This window comes from Sorex araneus, chromosome 1 (genome assembly GCF_027595985.1).
Source record: "Sorex araneus isolate mSorAra2 chromosome 1, mSorAra2.pri, whole genome shotgun sequence".
In the NCBI taxonomy this organism is placed as follows: Eukaryota; Metazoa; Chordata; class Mammalia; order Eulipotyphla; family Soricidae; genus Sorex; species Sorex araneus.
The window spans coordinates 404,276,626-404,299,092 of record NC_073302.1 but is presented as its reverse complement, the minus strand read 5'-3'; the positions used below and the strand labels follow the sequence as shown (position 1 = coordinate 404,299,092).

Below are 22,467 nucleotides of genomic sequence, written 5' to 3'. Positions count from 1 at the left end.
CACTGCCAGGAGTAATTCCTGAGTGCAAAGCCAGGAGTAACCCCTGTGCATCGCCAGGTGTGACCCAAAAAGCAAAAAAAAAAAAAAAAAGCCATCGATAAAGTAACAGAAGAGAAGACTAACACCCAAGAATGGTAGAGATAAGGTCCAAGAGGCATGCCCCACGTCTTGGAAACTGACTTCACATGCTGGGGGAAATGGCAGCTCAGATAGAGAAGGGAACACCAAGTAAAGGGTGTCGGGAGGACCCTGCTCCGATTGGGAGATACGAGCCAAAGTAGACTATAGATCCAACATGATGGCCCCTCAATACCTCTATCGCAAACCACAACACCCCAAAGGAGAGAAAGAACAAAAGGGAATGCCCTGCCACAGAGGTGGGGTATGTGTGTGGGGGGGGAATGGGATAGGGATGGTGGGAGGGCTCCTAGGATCATTGGTGGTGGAGAATGGGCACTGGTGGAGGGATGGGTACTCGATCATTTTATGACTGAAATGCAAACACGAAAATCTGTAAGTCTGTAACTGTACCTCACGGTGATTCACTAATAAAAAATAAATAAATAAAATAAAATATAGCCATTGGGGCTGGGTTGATAGCACAGCGGGTAGGGCATTTGCCTTACACACGGCTGACCTGGGTTCGATTCCCAGCATCCCATATGGTCCCCCGAGCACTGCCAGGAGTAATTCCTGAGTGCATGAGCCAGGAGTAACTCCTGTGCATCGCTGGGTGTGACGCAAGAAGAAAAAAATAATAAAATATAGCCATTTTAGACTAGGGAGATAGCGCAATTCAAAACATTGCATGTGTGAGATGCTGAGTTGGATCCTAGCATCACATGCCCCCCTCCAATAGCATAAGCACTGCAGGATGGTGTCGGGGGCACCCAGAACCACTAGGCCCAAGCATTAAGCTGTCAGTCCCAATTGACTTGTACTACAGGGACCTGGGACTCGGGATCCCTGAGCCATGCTTGAGAGACTTCTTCCCCCTATCCCCCCCCCCCCACACCCCGTCCCCATCTCCCCACCCCAGAGAACCATTTCTGAGGAAGCACCGTTGTCAGAGATGTACACTCACTCATTCATTCCTTTAATGACCGTATCCTGCACATGCCCCACAGACAAGAGTAAAAGAGTTAGAGAAAAATCAACTCTGTACAGTAAGGACAGGACTAGGACCAGGACAGAAGGCTGCAGAGAACTTCCTTCAATTCCGATTCCTTTTTAGACAAGACCCAGCTGAGGATGAGCAGAGCTCGAGGAAGGATCCTGACTGGGATCACTAGAACAAATGTAGGAAGGGATGGAGGGAATGCTCAAAGCGCAGACTGACTGTTCCCTGTATGTCTGGGAGTGGACAATCCCCTGCTCCTCACTCTGCCTCCTGGAAATCTGAACACAAGGCTCCAGTGACCGGAGCCACCTAAAATACAATGTGGGGTCAGTTGCCTGGACTTGGGACTCGGAATCAGCCGCTCACCAGGAAGGTTGGCTCGGTTCTGGGGTCCTGGCCCATCTCCATGTTTCCTGATGAGAAGGCCGCTGTGACCCCAGTGGGACAACTTTCCCTGGGAAAGATAAATGGCTCCAGGGGCCCTGTTTGATGTACTTCTCAGGGGAGGTGACTGGGGAGCTAATTATTGACTTAACAGCCTGGGGAATAACCCGAGAGGGGAGGGCGGTCAAATTTCTGGGTCCTAAAAACACTCTTTGGAAACAACCCGCATAAGCAGCACCCTGGGAGGCATGATCCAGGCCTTGCAAGTTCCTTCTCGGGGCAGCTGTCGGGAAAGCAGCGCAGCAGGTGAAGCTCCTGGGGCATGCAGTCGGGAGCGTTCTTGCAAAGGTCAGCGCAGTAGACCTGCGCTCTTCCCTGTGAGTCCCCACACAGTGCCTGTGTCTCAGGCTGGACACCACAACTGTCCCCTTTGCTTTCCCCTCCCTCTTCCTCCCAGCTCCTCACATGCTTCCCATGACAGGTTTGTATTTTTTTTTTTTTTGGAGGAGGGGGGCAGGCGGAGGGAACCACTCCTGGCTCTGTGCTCAGGGGCCATGTCTGGCAGTGCTTGAGGACCTTCTGCGATGTTTAGATTAGCACCTGGGTCACAGCCTTCCCTCCATCTTTGCAGCCCATGACGAGCTGCTCTACTGAGAAAAGTTTCTCACATCCGATCATTTCTCTGCCTCACTGTCCCCATTCTTGGTCAAGCCATCTTCATCTTTCACCTCATCTCTGTGGTCGCTCTAGCACACTTCCGAAGAATTGTTTTTATTCCTACCAGTTGTTTGAATATGGGTCACTGTCACTGTCACTGTCATCCCGTTGCTCATCGATTTGTTGAGCGGGCACTAGTAATGTCTCTCAGTGAGAGACTTATTGTTACTGTTTTTGGCATATCCAATACGCACGGGTAGCTTGTCAGGCTCTGCCAAGTGGGCTCGATACTCTCGGTAGCTTGCCGGGCTCTCCGAGAGGGGTGAATATGGGTACATTCCTTTTGTGTGTGGGAGTGGGGGAGTTCTTTTCAGCAGCTCAGGATCTATGTGTTTTCTAGGTAAGAATGGAAATGAGGGGGGTCAGAGAGATAGTCCATCAGGTAAGGGCCTCGCTTCGCTGGTGGTCACCCGGGTATGATCTCTTATACCCCATATTGTTTTCCTGATCCTTACCAGGAGTAATTCTTTAGTGCAGAGGCAGGAGTAAGCCCTAAGCTTCACTGGGTGTGGCCCCAATTTTTTTTTTTTTTTTTAAAAAAGGAAATGGGAATAGCATGCTCTGGTGGGAAGTTGGCAAAGAGCAGACACAGGCTGTGTGCTTGGAGTGCGGTGGCCTAAGAAAAACGGAGCTCTCTACAGTCCCCTTGCCCCACGGCCGCCATCGTGGACACCAGCCGCATGCAGCCTATCAAATTAGCCCGGGTCACCAAGGTGCTGGGAAGGACCAGCTCGCAGGGACAGTGCACGCAGGTGTGCGTGGAATTCATGGATGACACAAGCCGCTCCATCAGCCGCAACATGAAAGGCCCGGTCCGCGAGGGGGCTGTGCTGAGCCTGCTGGAGTCGGAGCGAGAGGCCCGGCGGCTGCGCTGAGCCCGGTCCTGGATCAAACCGGCTCGACCCCTTGGCCACCCGCGCAGGACCCATCACTGTTAATAAACCGATTTCTACCACGTGGGAAAAAAAAAATGGAAAGACTCCAGTTATGGAATACGACCAATGACAAAGCACTTACTTGCCCTGGGCTCAGTCCCTGAAACCTGTAAACAGACAAAAAAGAAAAAGAAAAAAAGAAGCAAGAATTGCATCTTCAAATTTTGTAGTGGGACTCAGCAGGAAAGCGCATGCCTTGCATGTGTGAGACTTGGGTTCAATCTATAGTACCTCCTCCCTGAAAGGTTTTTTTCCTAATCACCATAGTAAAAAAAAAAGAAAAGAGAACCCTAGAAAGCAGGGAAACTGATTGTAGTCATCGAGTCTATTAAACACACCATAGGAAAATAGCACCTGATTAAGGTGCAATCAATATTTGTAAAAGATTAAAGGAGGGGGCTAGAGTGATAGCACAGCAAGTAGGCTGTTTGCCTTGCATGCGGCCGACCCGGGTTCGATTGCCAGCCAGGAGTAATTCCTGAGTGCATGAGCCTGGAGTAACCCCTGTGCATCACCAGGTGTGACCCAAAAAGCAAAAAAAAAATAAATAAATAAATAAAAAAGATTAAAGGAGCCCTTTTAGATTCCTCGTTTAGTAGAAAGTCCGACAGGGGTACTTGTCTCTGAACACCTCTCATAGGGGAAGCTGGTCCAGTACCTGTCCAGTGTCATGGGCCGTGTGGCCTCTGGGGCTGAGCCCGAGGCTGCCTCACTCTTTCCATGATGGAGACTGTGCCAGAACCTGGACCACTGGCTGGTGACTCCGCCTGCACTCGGTGGCTAGATATACTGCTCACGAGCTCGCGCTTGCTCTCAGCCTGCCCACCACCTTCCAGACAGGAGGTGACAGGACGGATGGTCAGAGACACCACAGTCAAGTCTCCTGTGATCCTGCCAGACCTCAGCGGTCCTACGGTACCCTTGCACTTAGCTAACCTACTTACGTGAATCCACCCTCATGTAACTGGCACATCTCTTGGTTCCCCAGGAGTGGGAGGACATATTTTGGGCAAGGAGGGCTCAGGAAATGCCTCTGGAGTCAGGAGAGGACATGGCTTTCCCTGTCCTCCTTTCTCTGTCCCCTGTGGGGGATGGGCCAGGCAGGAGCTGCCTCAGAAGGCCGTAATTAGGGAGGGACTTGTGGGCAGCTTAGCACATCCTCTCCATTTCAAAAGCCTTTGGGTGCGGGGTCAGAGAGCCAGCTCAAAGGGCGACTACTGTGCCTGTTTTGCATGTTAGCACCCCTGCATGGTTCCCTGAGCACCACTGGAAGCAACTTCCCCCCACCCCCTCCCCCAGCCCCTGCCAGCACCTGGCAGGAAGTAGTTCCTGAGTTCTTCAGGGTGTGGCCCTAAAATTAAACAAAATGAACCGACGACAACAACAACAAAATGTTTGCCTGGAAGCACCTGGAGCCTGGAAGGAGGTTCTGCCCTTCCCCTACCCCACCCAACCCCCCATCCACGACCCCCGCAGGGGTTCCTGCCCCCATCCTTACTGCTACCCACTGCAGCCCAATTGCAGGAACAAAATTCTCTCTTCAAAGATGAGAGTCAGGCAGGGTCTCTCCTGGGGCGGCACGCAGTCGCTTCCTCTGTGCTAGGCCAGACCTTGTGCGCGTTCTCCAAATAGGCTGGCTCTCCCCTCCCAACGTCTGTCACAGGCTTGGCTGCCCCAGGGCCTGTTTCTCAGAATTCAGCAGACGCGACTAACATTCAAAGCACCACCGCTGGGAGGCTTCCGGGACAGACAGCTATTGTCTGGGCTCTGGAGCTAGAAGCCGGAAACCAAGGTGTTGGCAGGGCTGGTGGTGTCTTCTATGACCAGAGAGGGAAAGATCTCTCTCTCCCTCTTTTTTTTTTTAAAAATTAATTTATTTTTGTTGTTGTTGCTGTTTTGTTGGGCTACCCCTGGAGGTGCACAGGGCATCCTCCTGGGATCACTCCTGGCGGGGCTCCGGACCATATGGGGTGGCAGGGATTGAATCCAGATTGGCCGTGTTCAAGGCAACTGCCCTACCAGCTACAAATGTACTATTCTGTGGGCCAGAGACAGTCTCTGGCCCACAAAAGTAATAGTACATTCCTATTTTTCTGGAAGCCTCTGCAATTCCTGGGTTTGTAAAGGATGTTCTTCTTGCATCTCGCATCATTGTCGCTGCCTGCATTCTGTCTCTGGGCTCACGTATCCCCATTTAATCTATTCTAGTTTATATTTTGGTGGTACTGGCACTCAAACCCAGGGTGTCACAAATGCAAAGCAAGTGTTCTATCGTTGAATTACATCCCCAGTCCCCTATCCTCTTATTTGAGAGAAGGAGGGGTTCCAAGCAGTGCTCAGGCAGCTTGGGGTCTCTCCTGGGGATATGCAACAAATGAATGGTGCAGTGCCAGAGCCTGAGAATGACATACTCATCAGGTCCTATTGTGCTGGGGACTCCAGGACGACACCCAGTGAGGCTGGGGAGGCACGGGGTGCCATGGGTCAAAACTAGGTTGGGGGCATTGCAAGGCATGCACCCTAACTCTGCTACTATCTCCCCAGCCGTCTTGTTATTCTGCCCCCTGTCCCCCACCCCATGTAGGCAGGCAGATACGGAAGACCCCTCCTCAAGCGACGGCAGTATATTTCTTGGGAAGTAATAGCCCTGAAGTTGCAAGGGCCAATCTTGCAAAAAAACAAGAACTAAGGACTGATAAGACCCTCACCTGGAGCCAGTAGCAGACCCTGAGGAGATAGGATCCCTCCATGAGGGAAATTCCTCAAATACTCTCGGACCTCTCCCTTAATCTGATTAACTTTAGTGATTCAACGCAGAGAAGACCTTCAGAACATTCCAGACCAAGACATCCTGAGAAAATACCCTATAAAAGCCACCTTGAACAAAGAAGGTGCATGCATATGCTGCCCAGGCACATGTGTCGCCTGCATTTTCCCTCTTGAGATGTGAACTTTCATGCTTTCATGTCTAATGCTGGGATGTATGTGTGGGCTCTCTCCGTCCTTGGAGAAGCCTGGGGTTTCTCTTGAGCATGTTACTCTCCACTCTCCCCTACTTTCTCTTCCTCCTTCTCTTCAAAAACTTCCAAATAGGGGCTGGAGCGATAGAATAGCGGGTAGGGTGGACTATATTTTGTAGGCAAGTGGGAGGGAGGGGTGTCATTGAGTCATTGAGAGTTTTCCAGCAGGAAGATAACGTAATTCTAATCACTGGTCAGTAAGAACTTTTTGTCAGCAAGAACAGATCAAGGAAGAGTTAAGGCAGAGTAGGGGATAACAAAGACAAAAGGCCAAGCAGTGCAGGAAGGAAGATAAATAGCCAAGATAGGGCATTTAATTATGGAAGTGGCAGGAGGGGGTGACAAAAGCCCTTAGAACTTGAGGATGGAGTGGCTGCTTTAGTGTGAGAAAGAAAACAAATGATGCTGGGTTTCCGAGTTGGGCAAGAAGGTGAGGGGTCCAGAGACACAGCAGCCGGTCCCAAAAGATACCACATTCCCAGAGACTGCTCCAGCCCCCGTACCAAGCCAATTTCACTGGGGCACCTCAGATGGAGCAGGTGCGCTCTCCCCGATGGCTCCAAAGGAAGCCCTGGCGACCATGAGCTTCCACATGCAAGGCCCAGATATGCGGGATCCAGGACTAAGACTCCAGGCCACATGGCGGCGGCTGCAGAAGAGTCCGTCTGTTCCTCCCCAGCTCTCCGCCTGCTCTTGACCCTGGCTATTTTTGGATATCAACCCTAAGTGTTTTAGGCTTCGCCGGTGAATTGCCCCTTTCCTCCTCCCAGAGAAGCTTATTAGGCCCTTGCTAACATCTCTAATTCGGTTAGAGCCTATCTTCAACCTTTCCTTTGTGTTGTATATTAACCCTAAGTGCTTTAGGCTTCAGCAGTCAATTGCCCCCTTTCTTTCTCCCTGAGAAGTTTAACATGCTCTTGCTAGCATCCCTAACTTAGCTAAAGTTTATCTTTAACCTTTCTCTTGTATTTTACCTCTCATTGTCACAGTTCCCCAAGTCAGTCTTGATTACTTGTAAGCCAAAACTTTCTGGTAATTCTGAACTTGTATTTGTACTGCTTTGTATTTGAAGTGTTTTATGTTTGTACCTGCTTTTCTATTTCCCCTATAGCCTTTTTGTATTTTACTATAAAGCAATGTTCTTTGGTTAAACACAGAAAGACCATTAATGCTATGCTCCTAATATTTGGGAGTTGATTGACACTGAAATGTATCTACTCCTGGGCATAATTACTTGGTCATAACTACTTGACTCAGGCTTCAGTTTCTGTAGTTCCTAACACCCCAAAAGAAAGGTCCCGCTGTGGGACTGGGATGAACCCGGGGCGAGTGGCAAAACTACCCGGCATCAAAATGGGACATTCTAGAAAGCATAAATGCATGGTCTTGATGCAAAACTTTTACAACCTAAGAGACAGGACCCCTATGGGGAAGGATTAGCTGAACTGTTCTGAGGACTTAGTCTGGGATTTAAAAGCCTTGCTTGTTCTCAGAGCCCAGACAACTAAGTGTTAAAAGCCTTGCTTGTTCTCAGAGCCCAGACAACTAAGTGTTAAAAGCCTTGCTTGCTCTCTGCCCAGAGAACTAACTGTTGGGATCTTTGTCTCTTACTGTGTTTATCCAAACAACTGCAAGTATTGATAACTTATATAATTAGAGGGAAACATAAAAGCAATGTAGCTGTCCCTGGAGACAGAATTTCTTCTTAAGTTGATCTCCCTAAGAGAATTTCCTCTGCCAAATGTTTATCTATGTAAATGACCAATCACACCGGTCCTTACCTCAACCCCCCTTCAGGTGTTCTATAAGTATGTTAGCAACTCTGCATTAAACGGGCCATATTCACCATCAGACTGTGGTCGCCAGCCTCCCCATCTCCCCATCTCTCTGTGTCTCTATTGGGGAGCCCTGGGGAGGTGGGGATGCAGGGAGGCAGCTGAGGGCCACAGAACGCACACACATGTCCAGCAGCAGCCCCCGAGGATTACTTGGTGAATTTACAGCTGTCACGCCCAAAACCTGCCCTCTGGGTGTCATGCATAATACATGTATATATGCATATATTATTTTATGCTATATACAGAATGTACACATGTATAAATTATATGCATTTATATATGCATTATATACATATGTATACATTAACTTCGGCATACACACATATAGATAGATAAATAGATGGAAAGATATAGATATAGATATAGATAAAAACATAAGTTCAGCCTACAGCTGGCTTGGAATGTTTCTGATTCTGATGTTGGCACAGATCCCTGTTTTCAGTCCATGTGTCCTGGCTTCTCTTCTTCTAAAATGAATAGAAGATAACTTTGTTTCTTTGGAAAAGCTTTTTATTTTCTATGTGCTTGTCCAGGACTCTCTCTCTCTCTCTCTCTCTCTCTCTCTCTCTGTTTGCTTCCTGCTTGGCATACCTTCTTCCTACCCAGACTGCAGGCTTCGTGCTTTAACTCCCTGCTTGCCAATTCCAGGCCCCGTGACTAATGAGGCAAACACTCTAATGTGGGCCAGAAGATGTCAACAAGTTCTGTGCCCACTGGCTGACTTGTCTATTTCTTTTATTTTCCTAGGTTTTTCTTTCTCCTTCAATAAAAATATGCTTCTCATGAGATTTTAAATCAAATACAAGGATTTCACAACATAGACCTTTGGGAACATTTCCTCTGTGTTTTCCCAGGAGAGCAGAGGGAGAGGGAGAGCCAGCCCCTTCTCATTGCTTCCCGTCTCAGTAGGATTGCTCCTCTGGGGACTGCTGGGACGAGCGAGCCTGGGCCCTGGCTCAGCCTCACTGCCTTCCTTAGGCAAGGGAGGGACTCTTGGGCAGGTTGAATGGCTCTTGCTCCCAGAAGGCCAGTTAATTGGGTCCTGTAGGAGGTCTTTCTCTCTCTAGCCTTCTGCTTGCCACCTGCCAGCTGCTTCATGAACAGGGTTTCATGACTGTTTCTGGTCTCAACCCTCTGACTGCCTTCCAGTGCTATTGTGCCCAGGCCAGCTGGTTAGCAGGACAGGTTTTTAGAGTAATAGAGTCTTCTGGTCACATAGGGGTTACGCACCAAGGGAAGGCACATGCAAAGCTAGAAAGGCAGCAGGAAACCAGGGACAGTGGTGACAGGTGGTGACCTCTCTGTACAATCGTGGCTGAGCATGTGTCCAGTAAGTAGGTGGAGTGTGTGAGCAGGGACTGGAGTGTAAAGTTCCTGCAGTAAACTTTCAGGGTTCAGGGGGCTGGGAGGATATCTGTGTGTTCCTCATACAGTGATACGAACCTTTATTTTATTTTACTTTTTTATTGAATCACTGTGAGTTACAGTTACAAAGCACACTGGTGGAGTGAAATGAAAATGATTGAGTTTCAGTCATACAATGATTGAACACCCATTCCTCCACCAGTCTGCATTTTCCATCACCAATGTCCCCAGTATCCCTCCTCGCCACCCCCACCTCTGTGGCAGGCACCTTCCTTCTTATTCTCTCTCTACTTTGGGCATCATGGTTTGCAATACAGATACTGAGAGGCCATCATGTTTGGTCCTTAGCCAACTATTGCAATACTTGTCTCCTGCCCAGACAGCTATGCAGACTTTGGCCACTGCACTGCATTGAGATCGCACCTCGATGCACTGTCTCACCTTCCAAAGAGTACCAAGTCTGCAATCAAGGGTCCTCTTGAGTTTCTAAGTTTCCCTCCTGGGAGAGCATCTGGGTGCATGTGAAGCTTTTGAAGCTTTTGAAAGCAGGGCTTGCTTGTGCTTTGGGAGTCTTAATACTGACCGGTGTCGGGGCTGGAGCAATAGCACAGCAGGTAGGGCGTTTGCCTTGCACGCAGCCGACCTGGGTTCGATTCCCAGCATTCTATATGGTCCCCCGAACACAGCCAGGAGTAATTCCTGAAGTGCAGAGCCAGGAGTAACCCCTGTGCATCGCTGAATGTGACCCCAAAAGAAAAAACAAAAACAAAAACAAAACACTGACAGGTGTCTTCTAGTGGAAAGATCTTGTGAATGCCTGACTCTGGCTGGCTATACTGCTTTTGACTCCTTTAAAGACAAAAGTCCTCAGGGCTGGAGAGATGCCCCAGCAGGTAGGGCACTTGACTTGCACCAGGTCGGCCCAGGTTCAATTGCCAGCACCACCCATCATCTCCCAAAGCCCTGCCAGAACTTTATATTTATTAATAAATAATAGCACCACTTTGGGGCCCAGGGGATAGAACAGGATCTAAGGCACTTGCCTTGCATGTGGCCTACCCTAGTTTGATCCTAGGCACTGCAGAAGGTCCTGCAAGCACTGCCAAGAGTAATCTCTGAGCACAGAGTCAAGCTCTGAGTACTGCCAGGTATGGCCCAAAAACCAAAACAAAAAAAGATGAAGGCACTAAACGCATCAATTCCAGGTCCAGAGACAGAAACTGCTGAAAAATTCTGGCCATTTTTTAGTCACCTGACCTCAATTTCTTTTTATATGAAAGAAAATGATAATAGCATATGCTTTGGAGGTATGGTGGAACAATGGATCATAAAGAATTGAAGAGGACAGTATTGGGAGCCTCTGAAGCAGGGGTGAACTTGAACAGCAAGTGACAATGAGTGAGGGCAGAGACAGTCTCCTATCTGAACGGAGAGGAGCAGACTGCTCAAGCAGGTTCTGGAGGACCTTCTGGTGTGGGGCATTAACCCTTGAATTGCTGGGTTGTAGAGAGTGTAGAGTAAGGCTAGAGATGCAAGTAGGTAAATAGTGCTTTTATTGTTTGTTTTTGGGCTACATCCACCTGTACTCAAAATTTCTGGCTCTGTATTTAGGAATTACTCTCAGTCTTGTATTCAGGACCATCTACAGTGCCAGGGATCAAACTAAGGTAGGCCATAGACTAGGCACATAAGAATCTTAAATCCAATTCTATCCGTTCAGCTCCCAAAGTAGTGCTATTGATAAACAAATATAAAGTTTCCTTGAATATTTTTGTTTTGTATTTGGTTTTTGTGCCAAACCTGGCAGTGTTCAGGACTTACTCCTGGCTCTTCACTCAGGAATTACTCCCGCAGACTCAGGGAACTACAGGAGATGCTGGGGAATGAACCTGGTTTGGCCCTGTGAAATGCAAACACCCTACATGCTGTAGTTTCTTAAATATTTTATTTTTTTGTTTTTTGTTTTTTTGCTTTTTGGGTCACACCCAGCGCGATGCTCAGGGGTCACTCCTGGCTCTGCACTCAGGAATTACCCCTGGCCGTGCTCAGGGGACAATATGGGATGCTGGGAATCGAACCCGGGTCGGCCGCGTGCAAGGCAAACGCCCTACCCGCTGTGCTATCGCTCCAGCCCCATTTTCTTGAATATTTTAACAAGTAGGTATGGCAGCATGCCACCCAAACATCAATTATATTTCTAAGCATTAAAAATTAACATTAAGGGACTGGAGCGATAGCACAGTGAGTAGGGTGTTTGCCTTGCACGCAGCTGACCCGGCTTCGATTCCCAGCATCCCATGTGGTCCCCTGAGCACTTCCAGGAGTAAATCCTGAGTGCAGAGCCAGGAGTAACCCCTGTGCATCGCCAGGTGTGACCCAAAAAAGAAAAAAAAAGAAAACATAACATTAATTATTTATATAAATTAATATTAGTGATAGGGACCGCAGTGATAATACAGCAGGTGGGACACTTGCCTTGCCTGTGGCTTATCCAGGTTCAACTCTGGCACTCTGTTTGTTCCTCCATCACTATTTGTTATACTATCACTTCAGCCCCTTATTCCGTAGCTGCATGGATTTCTTTTTCTTTTTGGATCATACCCGGCAATACTCAGGGGTTACTCCTGGCTCTGCACTCAGGAATTACTCCTGGCAGTGCTCCTAGGCCTTATGAGATGTCAGGGATGAACCTGGGCCGGCTGCATGCTCAGCGAATGCCCTACCCGCTATACTATCACTCTGGCCCCAAGATGCCATACTTCTTGATTTTAAAGACAGAAACACCAGAAGGCATATAGTGAAGGGTCAACATGTGTCAGCCTGGATTCCCATGTTTCCATGTGCAAGGCCTGGGATCTGGGCAGGCACGGGGGCTGCCAGCCTGTCCAAGGCCACTGCTTTCTGGTGAGCGAAAGAGAGCTGGTTTCTAGGCTGATGGGGCCTTGCCGTCATGTGCTACCTGGTGTGGGTTCTGGTTGCCAGACTGGTTACTGCAGGGACAAAGGGCTGGGGTGAGACATGGGAAAAGGCTTTTGTGTTGGGGGGATTTGTCTTCCCAAAAGGGTCTGCTAGGCTTGTCTTAGCGTAGACCTTCTTCCATAAATGTCACTCACGTAAAGGGAACTCCAGGATAATTGAGTCCTTCACAGGGAGAAATAATCATTACTTACAGAATGCAGATTATTGGGCTGGGGAGAGAGCATAAAGGGCTGGAGCATGTTATTTGCACACAGGAGCCCTAAGTATGTTAGGATCCCCTGAGCAGAGTGTGACCACCAAGCTCCACTGCCAGGTTTGCCCCTCCCCCCCAAACCAAGGGCAAAAAAGAAGAAAAAGAATTCAGATTATCTTAAACTAAGAGAAGTGATGGCCCTTCTCCTTTCATAGGCCTGTGTGTGTGTGTGTACACAGTTGTGTGTGTGTATATGTGTATGTACACACACACACATAAAGAAGCCATCAGGGTCAATGAGATAGTACAGTGGGTAGAATACTTCCCTTGCAGCAGCCAACCTGAGTTCAATACCTGCACCCCATATAGTCCCCTGAGCCTCACCAGAAATGATCCCTGAGTGCAGAGCCAGGATTAAGTTTTGAGCACCACCAGAAGTACTCCCATCCCCACAAAGAAGCAGTCACTGCAGCTCCTCCTTTATATGATCTAGAATGTAGTTTTGGGGATAGTTTCAGGGGTGCAGATTTATTAGTGAGGATGCCCTCCCAATCTGAAAACATTCCAATGATGCCAGCCTATCTTATTATGTGAAATCTCTCCCTCTTCTCTCAGAGACACCCACAGTTTCTGGGTCCCTCTTCAGTTCTTTGAATTGACAGCCTTGTACATTCTCAGAGCTCTGTTATTCAGCTGGTTTTCCCCTTGGCTCACTTGTATAATGCTGTTTTCATGGACCATCCAGCTGGAGAATGCAGCAGTGTGCAGAACCAAACCCCCTGTGCCCAGACAGGGGCAAGTTGAAAGTTGTTGTGTGTGGGTTTGCTGTGGTGGCCTTCACTAAACACTGCAGGTGCTGCGATAAACTACTCACAGTCCCTGAGGCCAGATGGTGGGAATCCGGGCCTGGATTCCCTCCCGAGTCCGAGAAAAAGGGTCTGTTCCTCACTTGGATGGAGATGGCCATCACATCCCTTTGTCTTCAACCAGATTCCTTCTGCCCACATTTTCTTTTTTGGTTTGGAGATGGGTCATATTCATTTGGGCTCTGTCTCCAAATATGGTTACAGTCTGAGTTACTGGTGGTTCGAATTTCAACATATGAATTTCTGGGAGATACAATCCAACTCATAACCATTTTATTCTTCCCAGCCTGGTATGACCCAAGTAGTGTGTGGTTTTCTTGACTAAACATTGGAGGGTGCCTGATCACAAAAATATTTACTCTTGTCTTTCTATGCTTATTTCATGAGCTGACATGTTTTTTTCTTTTTTTGGTGGGGGGTGCTAGGGATTGACCTCAGGGCGTAGGACATGAGCAACAATTGCTCTAGGAATTGTTCCACATTTCTGGTCCCTATCTTACTTAGTTACTGATAGTGAAAAAAAAAAAGAAAGAAAGAAAGTTAGTTCCACCTATATCTCCACTTTAACTCAACCCTGGACAATATTTTGCTAGATTTCAAAACTACTTCTAAATATATCAGGATATTGGGCCAGAGAGATGGTGTTCAGGGCAGGCTAGTACACATGGGTTGCATACAGGAGGACTGCCTTTGACCCCTGCACAGCATGGGTCCCTGAGCACCTAACCCAGAGTACTTCCTGAGCAACACTGGGTGTGGCCCAAAGACCAAAAAAAAACTAATAAAAACACTCAGAATACAAAAGAATAAGGGGATGGAATGTTAATACAACAGGTAGTGTGTTTGCCTTGCATATGACTGACCCGGGTTCAAATCTCGGGTAATCCATATGGCCTCCCGAACTTGCCAGGAGTGATTCCTGTGCACAGAACCAGGAGAAAACCTTGAGCATTTCTGGGTGTGACCCCTCAAAAAACCTAAAAATTAAGCCAACCCCCCCAAAAAAAGAATAAATAAAAGGAGATTCCTTTACACATAGCCATAAATCTCCTGCCCCCGCGCCAGGCTATCTTCACTTGGGGACCCCCTCAGAGCGGGGCGGGTTGAGTTTCCCTCCCCACCCCAGTCAGAACCCCGATAGTTGAAAACCTCCAAAACCCAGCCACAGCCATGCTCAAGGCCATTCTCCACACACTCGGACGAGCCTCACCCATGAAGGAACTGACAGAAGAACCCAGGTATGCAGGACCTGAGGCTGAGATCTCTAAGCCTGCTTGGATTGGGACTGGGCCTCCTTCACCCAGATTCCCAGTTTTCCAGTAGCTTGGCAGTCACACCCACAGACTGCCCCCCCCCCCCCAGTCTCATCAACAGCCAAGATCCAGAGACTATAAAACAAAGCTCCTGGAAGAGAGCAATGCAATTTTTTCTGGAGCATGTGGCTGTGAATGACCTCTTTATTTTTATTTATTTTTAATTAATTAATGCTCCCCTTTCCCCGCATGGCAGAGCCTGGCAAGCTACCCATGACGTATTTGATATGCCAAAAACAGTAAGAACAACGTGCTCTTCGTGTTCCTGGAATGAGCAGATGCCATTGGGCTACATTCACATACAACAGGGACAAATGAAGATGTTACTGGTGTCTGATCAAGCAGTCGATGAACAACGGGATGACAGTGATACAGTGATACAGTGATAGCCATGATGCACTGTCATCCTTAAATGTCCTATAATAATTAGAATGTAGAAATTTCATCTAATAATCAATCCACATAAAAATTTCTCAGACTACCATAGAAATGTCTTATATTGGTTTCTTCACCAACAAAGATTCATGCATTGAAAATGGTTACATCTTTTCACTATCTTTTTTGGGGGTGGGTGGGGTGAGCCACACCTGGTAGTGCTCAGGCTGACTCCCTACTCTGTGCTCAGGGATCACTCCTGGCAGGGCTCAGAGGACCATATAGGATGCCAGGAATTGAACCAGAATTGGCTGTGTGCAAGGCAAGTACTTCCCTGATGTAATATCTCTCCAGCCCCCTAACTTTTCACAATTTTAATCTGGGCTACTTCTCCCCTGCCTTTTGTTATTATGGTATTGATTTACGGAGGGGGTGTTGCGGTCATGCCTGGTTGTTGGGGGGGCTGTCTCTGGTTCTATGCTCAGGAGTGACTCATGGCAGTGCTTGGAGGGACCATATGTTGTGATGGGGATCAAACCAGAGTCAGCTGCATACATGGAAGTGCCTTAACTCCTGTACAATATTTCATGCACAGTACCGATATTTATTGGGGGCGTGACACTGGCCATGCTCCAGAGTCACTTCTGGCTTTATGGTCAGGCCCACACCTGGCCGTGCTTGGGGGACCCTGTGCTGTACTGGGATTTATTTTTATTTTTTATTTTTTTGCTTTTTGGGTCACACCCAGCGATGCTCAGGGGTTAACTCCTGGCTCTGCCTGGCCACATAGGATGCCGGGGATTGAACCCAAGTTGGCCACATGCAAACTCCCTACCTGCTGTACTATCACTCTGTGCGGTGCCGGGATTTAAACCAGTGTCATGGCTGCAGCCACATGCTAGGCAAGTGCCTTAACCTCTGCACTATCCCTCTGTCTCCTATCCCCATGTTGACTTTTTTTTTTTTTTTTGCTTTTTGGGTCACACCCAGCGATGCTCAGGGGTTACTCCTGGCTCTGCACTCAGGAATTACTCCTGGCGGTGCTCGGGGGACCATATGGGATGCCGGGGATCGAACCCGGATCGGCCGCGTGCAAGGCAAACGCCCTACCCGCTGTGCTATCGCTCCGGCCCCCCGTGTTGACTTTTTGAAGACACTAAGCTATGCAAGAATATCCCGGTTGCTGGTGTTATGTAATCCTATCCCTTGGGGTGGTGTTTTATTTCAGATTATTATAATAAATAACCACATGGAAATCATTAATCTCTGTAAAACAGTTGTTGAGGAAAACTGGAGAGATTCCAGTTCCTTTTATATATTCTATTCAAGACATTTTCACCAGAATTTAGTGCCAAGAAAGAGCTCTGTCTCCCCTTACAATTGTGACATTTTCTTTTTCTTGTTTTTTTCTGGGGGTGAGGGTGGGAGCCCACACCCTATAATGCTCAAAACTAACTCCTGACTCTGTACTAAGGGGTCACTCTTAGCAGTGCTCAGGGGACCTTTTAGGGTGACGGGGGTCAAACTTGGGTTAGCCATGTGCAAGGCAAGTGCACGCCCCTTTGGAATAGCTCTCCAGTCTTTATTAAGATCATATACACCAGGGACATGTGTGCCTTTCTTATTTAATGTCCACACTCTTCTACAATACAGGCATCAGTGAATACATTTTCTAGACTAGAAATAGGAGGCTCAAAGGTGCAAAATAACATGCCTAAGTGGGCAAGGGAGAATCTGACTTTCCCTCTTTGTTTGTTTTTTTTTTTCTTTTTGGGTCACGCCTGGCAATGCACAGGGGTTACTCCTGGCTCTGCACTCAGGAATTAGTCCTGGCGGTGCTCAGGGGGGCCATATGGGATGCTGGGAATCGAACCTGGGTTGGCCATGTGCCAGGCAAACACCCTACCCACTGTGCTATGGTTCCAGCCCCACTCCCTGTTTTTTAAACTTGTTCTTCAACAATGGGCCATATTGTCTGGGTTCTGTGTTTTGCAGAGAAGAAAACTGGGGGTGAGAAAAGCACGGCTACTAAACCCAGAGTGCAGAACTGGAAGTGACTCTGCTCCGACTTCTCCATCTACACGGGGCAGGCGCATTCAAAGGCAGAGTTGGGACCAGGTTAATTCTGGCTTTTTTCTTGACCACAAAAACCAAAATGAGCTTCTCATGACCACAATGGCAAGTGTGCTTGACAGTGTGACACTATCTGGTTACAGGCCACCGAATGGCCAACAACAACCTGTGCCCTTTGTACTGGTGAAAAAACAAAAAGGCTTCCACGTTCCCTGACCACTGGGCTTGCCATCAACTCAAAAGTTTTGTCAATACTATGCTCAAGGTTCAAGAGAAACTTTGCAATTTGCTTATATGTACCGGAAGGCAGAGCAGCTTCTTCCCCGAGCACCCTCAAATAGTTTTGTAGAGGGAGGAACTTGGTCCCAGGTGTGATTTCCCCAGAGCCATCTGGATGTGGAGGGACATTATGTGGCTACTTCGATTTAAGAGGCGTTTCCTGGAGCACTAGAGTTGTGCTTTAGAAGCAGAGCACCTGCTTTGCAGCTGTGAGGCTGCGAGTTCAATCCCTAGCACTGTCCCCTCCTGCCAACTGTGATCCCAGCGGTGCTGTCCTGGTGTGATCCCCAGGGCCACAGCAGAAGTGTACGATCCCCAGTACCCCTCAGCCCAGCAGCACACTGTGGTGTGTGTGTGTGTGTGTGTGTGTGTGTGTGTGTGTGGTGTGTGTGTGTGTGTGTGTGTGAGAACATTGTGAATAAGTGTGTGGCCCCTGATCATCATAGCAGCAGCAGCAACAAAAAGGGAAGGAAGAAACAAAGAGTTCTCTCCATCTTGTATTCAGGGAGTCCCCAAAATCATTTTTTTTTTGCTTATTGGGTCACTCCCGGCAAGACTCAGGGGTTACTCCTGGCTCTACACTCAGGAATCACTCCTGGCAGTGCTCGGGGAACCATATGGGATGCTGGGGATCAAATCCGGGTCAGCCGCATGCAAGGCAAACGCTCTCCCCTCTGTACTATCGGTCCGGCTCCGAGTCCCCAAAATCTTATGCACAGATTATATCTCTGTGTAGCTGTACATCTTTCTAGGAAGAGGGATCTTCGTTACTGTCAGATTTTTTTCAGCAGAGTGCCAGACCTCTAAAGGTTAAAGGTCATTTCATTGGGAGGTAGGGAATGAACCTCTATGAGCTGGACTCTGTGTGCAAAAATGTATAGCTTTGTATGCACAGGGACCCAAGTTGGATCCCCTGTATTGCACGGTCCTTTGAGTACTGCTGGGGTGGCCCTTGTAAGCCCTGGCACCATCCTCCCATCCCCATAAAAAAGAACCATTCCTTTGCAACTAACTAATATAATGTTTTGTTGATTTACTATTAACTTGAGCTAGTTTAAAATTAATCTACCTTTCCTACGAGACTTCTGTTTGTGTGTCTTGGAATTTGGCTAAGTAGTGGGAAATGTTAAGTAGAGTGAAAAAAATATGTCATTGATGAAGTGGGAAATTTAATGCAGCTCTGAAGTGCCCAGGGCCTGGAGTGAGATGCTGGGGCCCAGACCCAGCTTTGCTGTTCACAAGTGGTATGAACTCAGGCTAGTTATTTAATCTCTGAGCTTCAACTTCTCTGTAGAAGGTGCTGATAACTCCATCTTATAGCCTACTTCTCTCTCTGGGAGAACCTGGCAAGCTACTGGGAGTTTCCTGCCCACATGGGAGACCCTTACAGACTCCACTGGCATATTCATGTGCCAAAACCAGTAGCAATGCTGGGTTTCATTCCTCTCTTGGGAAGGACGAGTAAAGAGAGGCTTCTAAAATCTCAGGGCTAGGACAAATGGAGATGTTACTGAGACCGCTTGAGAAATTCAATGATCAACGGGATGATGATGATAATGATGATGATATATTAGAAAGGATACATAAAGAAACTAAGTTAAACTTAGCTGAAATTTGGATGGCTGTTTTGCAGTTACCATGGTACTTAGAACACTGGTTTAAATCCCGACACTTACATAGTCTCCCTAAGCACCACCAGGAGTTATCCTTAAACACTACCTGGTATGCTATGCCATTCCCTCCCAACATCCCCCAAAAACATAGAAGGGAAAAAAAGGGACATTTTGTAATTTTTTCCCCCTTTGATTGTTACTTATTGTAACTTTCCCCATCTTTCTTTCTCTCTCTCCTCATTTGGTCCTTAGCACAATCTTTCAAAGATCTTAATATATCCTAGTAGTCTAATTTGATATGTGAGCAAACTGAGGTAAGTGATTTTTGGGGGGAGGTTTGAGCCACACCCGGCAGTACTCAGGAGCAAGTCTTAGTTCTGTGCTTGGGGAACCATGAGCTGGTAGTTTGCCAACCAGTGTCAGGTAAGTGATTTTTACCTAAACCCACAGAGACAGTAGATTGCAACTCTGATTGCAACTCTGAGGTTGAAGAGTTATTCCCTCAAAGCAAATCTAACTCTCCATGCTATTTAGTCAAAATGTTCTTGCAACTTCGCTCTTCGTATTATCTAATAGTATTGTGAAATTTACTGTACAGAAACCCTATGTATTTTATTTCATGGTATTGGGGATTGTACCTAAAGCCTCCCAGATGAGGGGTCCTATACACATTACAGCCTGGACCCCGGAAACCCTATTTAAATAAGGTCCTGGATGCCCAGAATTAGCAAATAACAGGTTCTGACATAATTGGAATCTCAGAGGGGGAAGCAACGCTGCTCTCTGGCCCCAGTGGAAGAAGGAAGAAGGAGGTTCCCCTGCGCAGCCTGGGCAGTGAGGTAGCACTGTAGCACTGTCAACCCTGTTCATCGATTAGCTTGAGCGAGCACCAGTAGCATCTCCATTGTGAGACTTGTTGTTACTGTTTTTGGCATATCAAACACACCACAGGTAGCTTGCCAGGCTCTGCCGTGCGGGCGGGATACTCTCGGTAGCTTGCCGGGCTCTCCAAGAGGGACGGAGGAATCGAACCCGGGTTGGCCGCGTGCAAGGCAAATGCCCTACCTGCTGTGCTATCGCTCCAGTCCACATATATATATGTATATACATATACATATATATATAATATCAGGAAATGTCCTGAAGACAGCAATGGCTTCTGAGACTGTTTTGCAGATATCATGGTACTTAGAGCAATATCTGGTATAATGGGTTTTCTAGAAACACATGTCCATGATTTTATTTATTTATTTATTTATTTGCTTTTTGGGTCACACCCAGCGATGCTCAGGGGTTTCTCCTGGCTTTGCACTCAGGAATTGCTTCTGGCAGTGCTTGGGGGACCATATGGAATGCCGGGGATCGAACCCAGGTTGGCCGCATGCAAGGCAAATGCCCTACCCGCTGTGCTATCGCTCCGGACCCATGTCCATGATTTTAAATAATAACAGGTATAAAATCATTTGGAAGTAGTTTTTCTCCATAGTTGCATACTTTTTCTAGAATTCTTTAATAGGCTTGCATGTATAAAATCACTGGGAAATAGTTGAAATGCATTTATATACTCTTTGCATTTTATTTAATAAACTTGGGGAGGGGAGCCCCTAAGTGGTGTTTAGGAGACCTCAGGGCTCTTCTTGTGATTCTCAGCACCCCAGGCCAATGATCCAACACGAGGGCAGGATGATACGATGCTTCTCAGACCCAGTGGAGCTGGGAACCACCCGGAACTCCCCAGCTCAGGGACTGAAAGAGTTACCCACGGTGGTGCCAGGTCAGCTGCATGAATCTTTCTTTCTGGCCTCTCTTTAATAATTTAACTCCTCTCGTTTACTCTAAATAGTCATTGTTGTTTGTGGCGCTGCGGATCGAGCCCAGGATCATACACATGCAAAGCATGCATGAGCTCTCCCACTGGGTGCCCTCCCGGGTTGCCCTCTGTACGGATTAAGTGCATGCAGTTTGTGTAGAGTATTTTAAAAGCGTGGAGACAGTTTTTAAAATAGGGGCGCCCCCTAGTGGAGCTTGATGCCTGGAGCCGCCAGGGCCACACACAGCAGGGCTCAATCAAACTCAGGGTTTCACACATGCTAGGTTTGTGCTCTACCCCTTGAGCTACCTGGCTTTCTCTATTGTCCCTGTTTTTTAAATATTTTTTTGGTTGTGGGTGCATACCTGGTGATGATCAGGGACTACTTCCAGCTCAGTGATCCTCAGGACCTTCCTGAAGGCGCTTGGGGGACCACACAAAGTGCTGGGGATTGAACCTGGCCCTTTGAGTTAGCTTTTCAGTCCTCCAGAAGGGCTTATTAAGTATAATTTCTGTTTTTTTTAAAGTTTATGTATATAATATTTCTATTTATTTATTTTTGATTTTTGGGTCACACCTGATGATGCTTAGGGGTTACTCCTAGCTCTGCACTCAGGAATTACTTCTGGCAGTGCATGGGGGGACGATATGGGATGCTGAAGGTTGAACCCTGGTCGGCCATGTGCAAGGCAAACACCCTACCCACTGTACTATCACTCTGGCCCTACATATAATATGTTTAATGCTGTGCATTTTCCAGTGTAGCACAGGAAATGTAAAAGCACAGAGGGAGTTGTGGCACAGGAAATTCCAGAATTAAAGTGCAAAGCACATTGCACGAAATACACTTGCACAGTTCCTTTTCCCCTTGTTTTGGGTCACACCACGAGGAGTGCTCAGGGCTGGCTCTGCACTAAGGGATCACTCCTGGTGGGGCTTGGAAGACCATACAGGGTCCTGGAAATTGAACCTAGATTGGCTGCAGGCAAGGCAAGTACACTGTACTATTGCTATGACTCAAGTTATACAATTATTACCCATCATCATCACAGAACTTACTTTGAGGGAATTCTTTTTCTCTCCCCTTCCTATCATTTTTGTCACAGCAGTGTTTTGGGGGAGTGTCAGACTTAGCAGTGTGGGGGCCGGATTACTTGCCCTCACACTTACAAGATAGGAGCTGTACCCCCGGGCCACATCAATTTCTCTCTTTCTCTCTTTCTCTCTTTCTCTCTCTCTCTCTCTTTCTTTCTTTCTTTCTTTCTTTCTTTCTTTCTTTCTTTCTTTCTTTCTTTCTTTCTTTCTTTCTTTCTTTCTTTCTTTCTTTCTTTCTTTCTTTCCTTCCTTCCTTCCTTCCTTCCTTCCTTCCTTCCTTCTTTCTTTCTTTCTTTCTTTCTTTCTTTCTTTCTTTCTTTCTTTCTTTCTTTCTTTCTTTCTTTCTTTCTTTCTTTCTTTCTCTCTCTCTCTCCCTCCCTCCCTCCCTCCCTCCCTCCCTCCCTCCCTCCCTCCCTCCCTCCCTCCCTCCCTCCCTCCCTCCCTCCCTTCCTTCCTTCCTTCCTTCCTTCCTTCCTTCCTTCCTTCCTTCCT

At 47.6% G+C, this 22,467-nt stretch overlaps 1 protein-coding gene across 1 annotated transcript; it reads left to right on the top strand.

Annotated features, from left to right (window-relative positions):
* The first annotated feature begins 1,752 nt into the window (after window positions 1–1,752).
* Window positions 1,753–3,109, top strand: LOC101541843 (40S ribosomal protein S28). Its single transcript, XM_055128947.1, has 2 exons — window positions 1,753–1,852; window positions 2,843–3,109. The coding sequence occupies exons 1-2, from the start codon at window positions 1,753–1,755 to the stop codon at window positions 3,094–3,096; spliced, it is 354 nt and encodes a 117-aa protein (XP_054984922.1). The 3' UTR covers window positions 3,097–3,109.
* The last annotated feature ends 19,358 nt before the right edge of the window (window positions 3,110–22,467 follow it).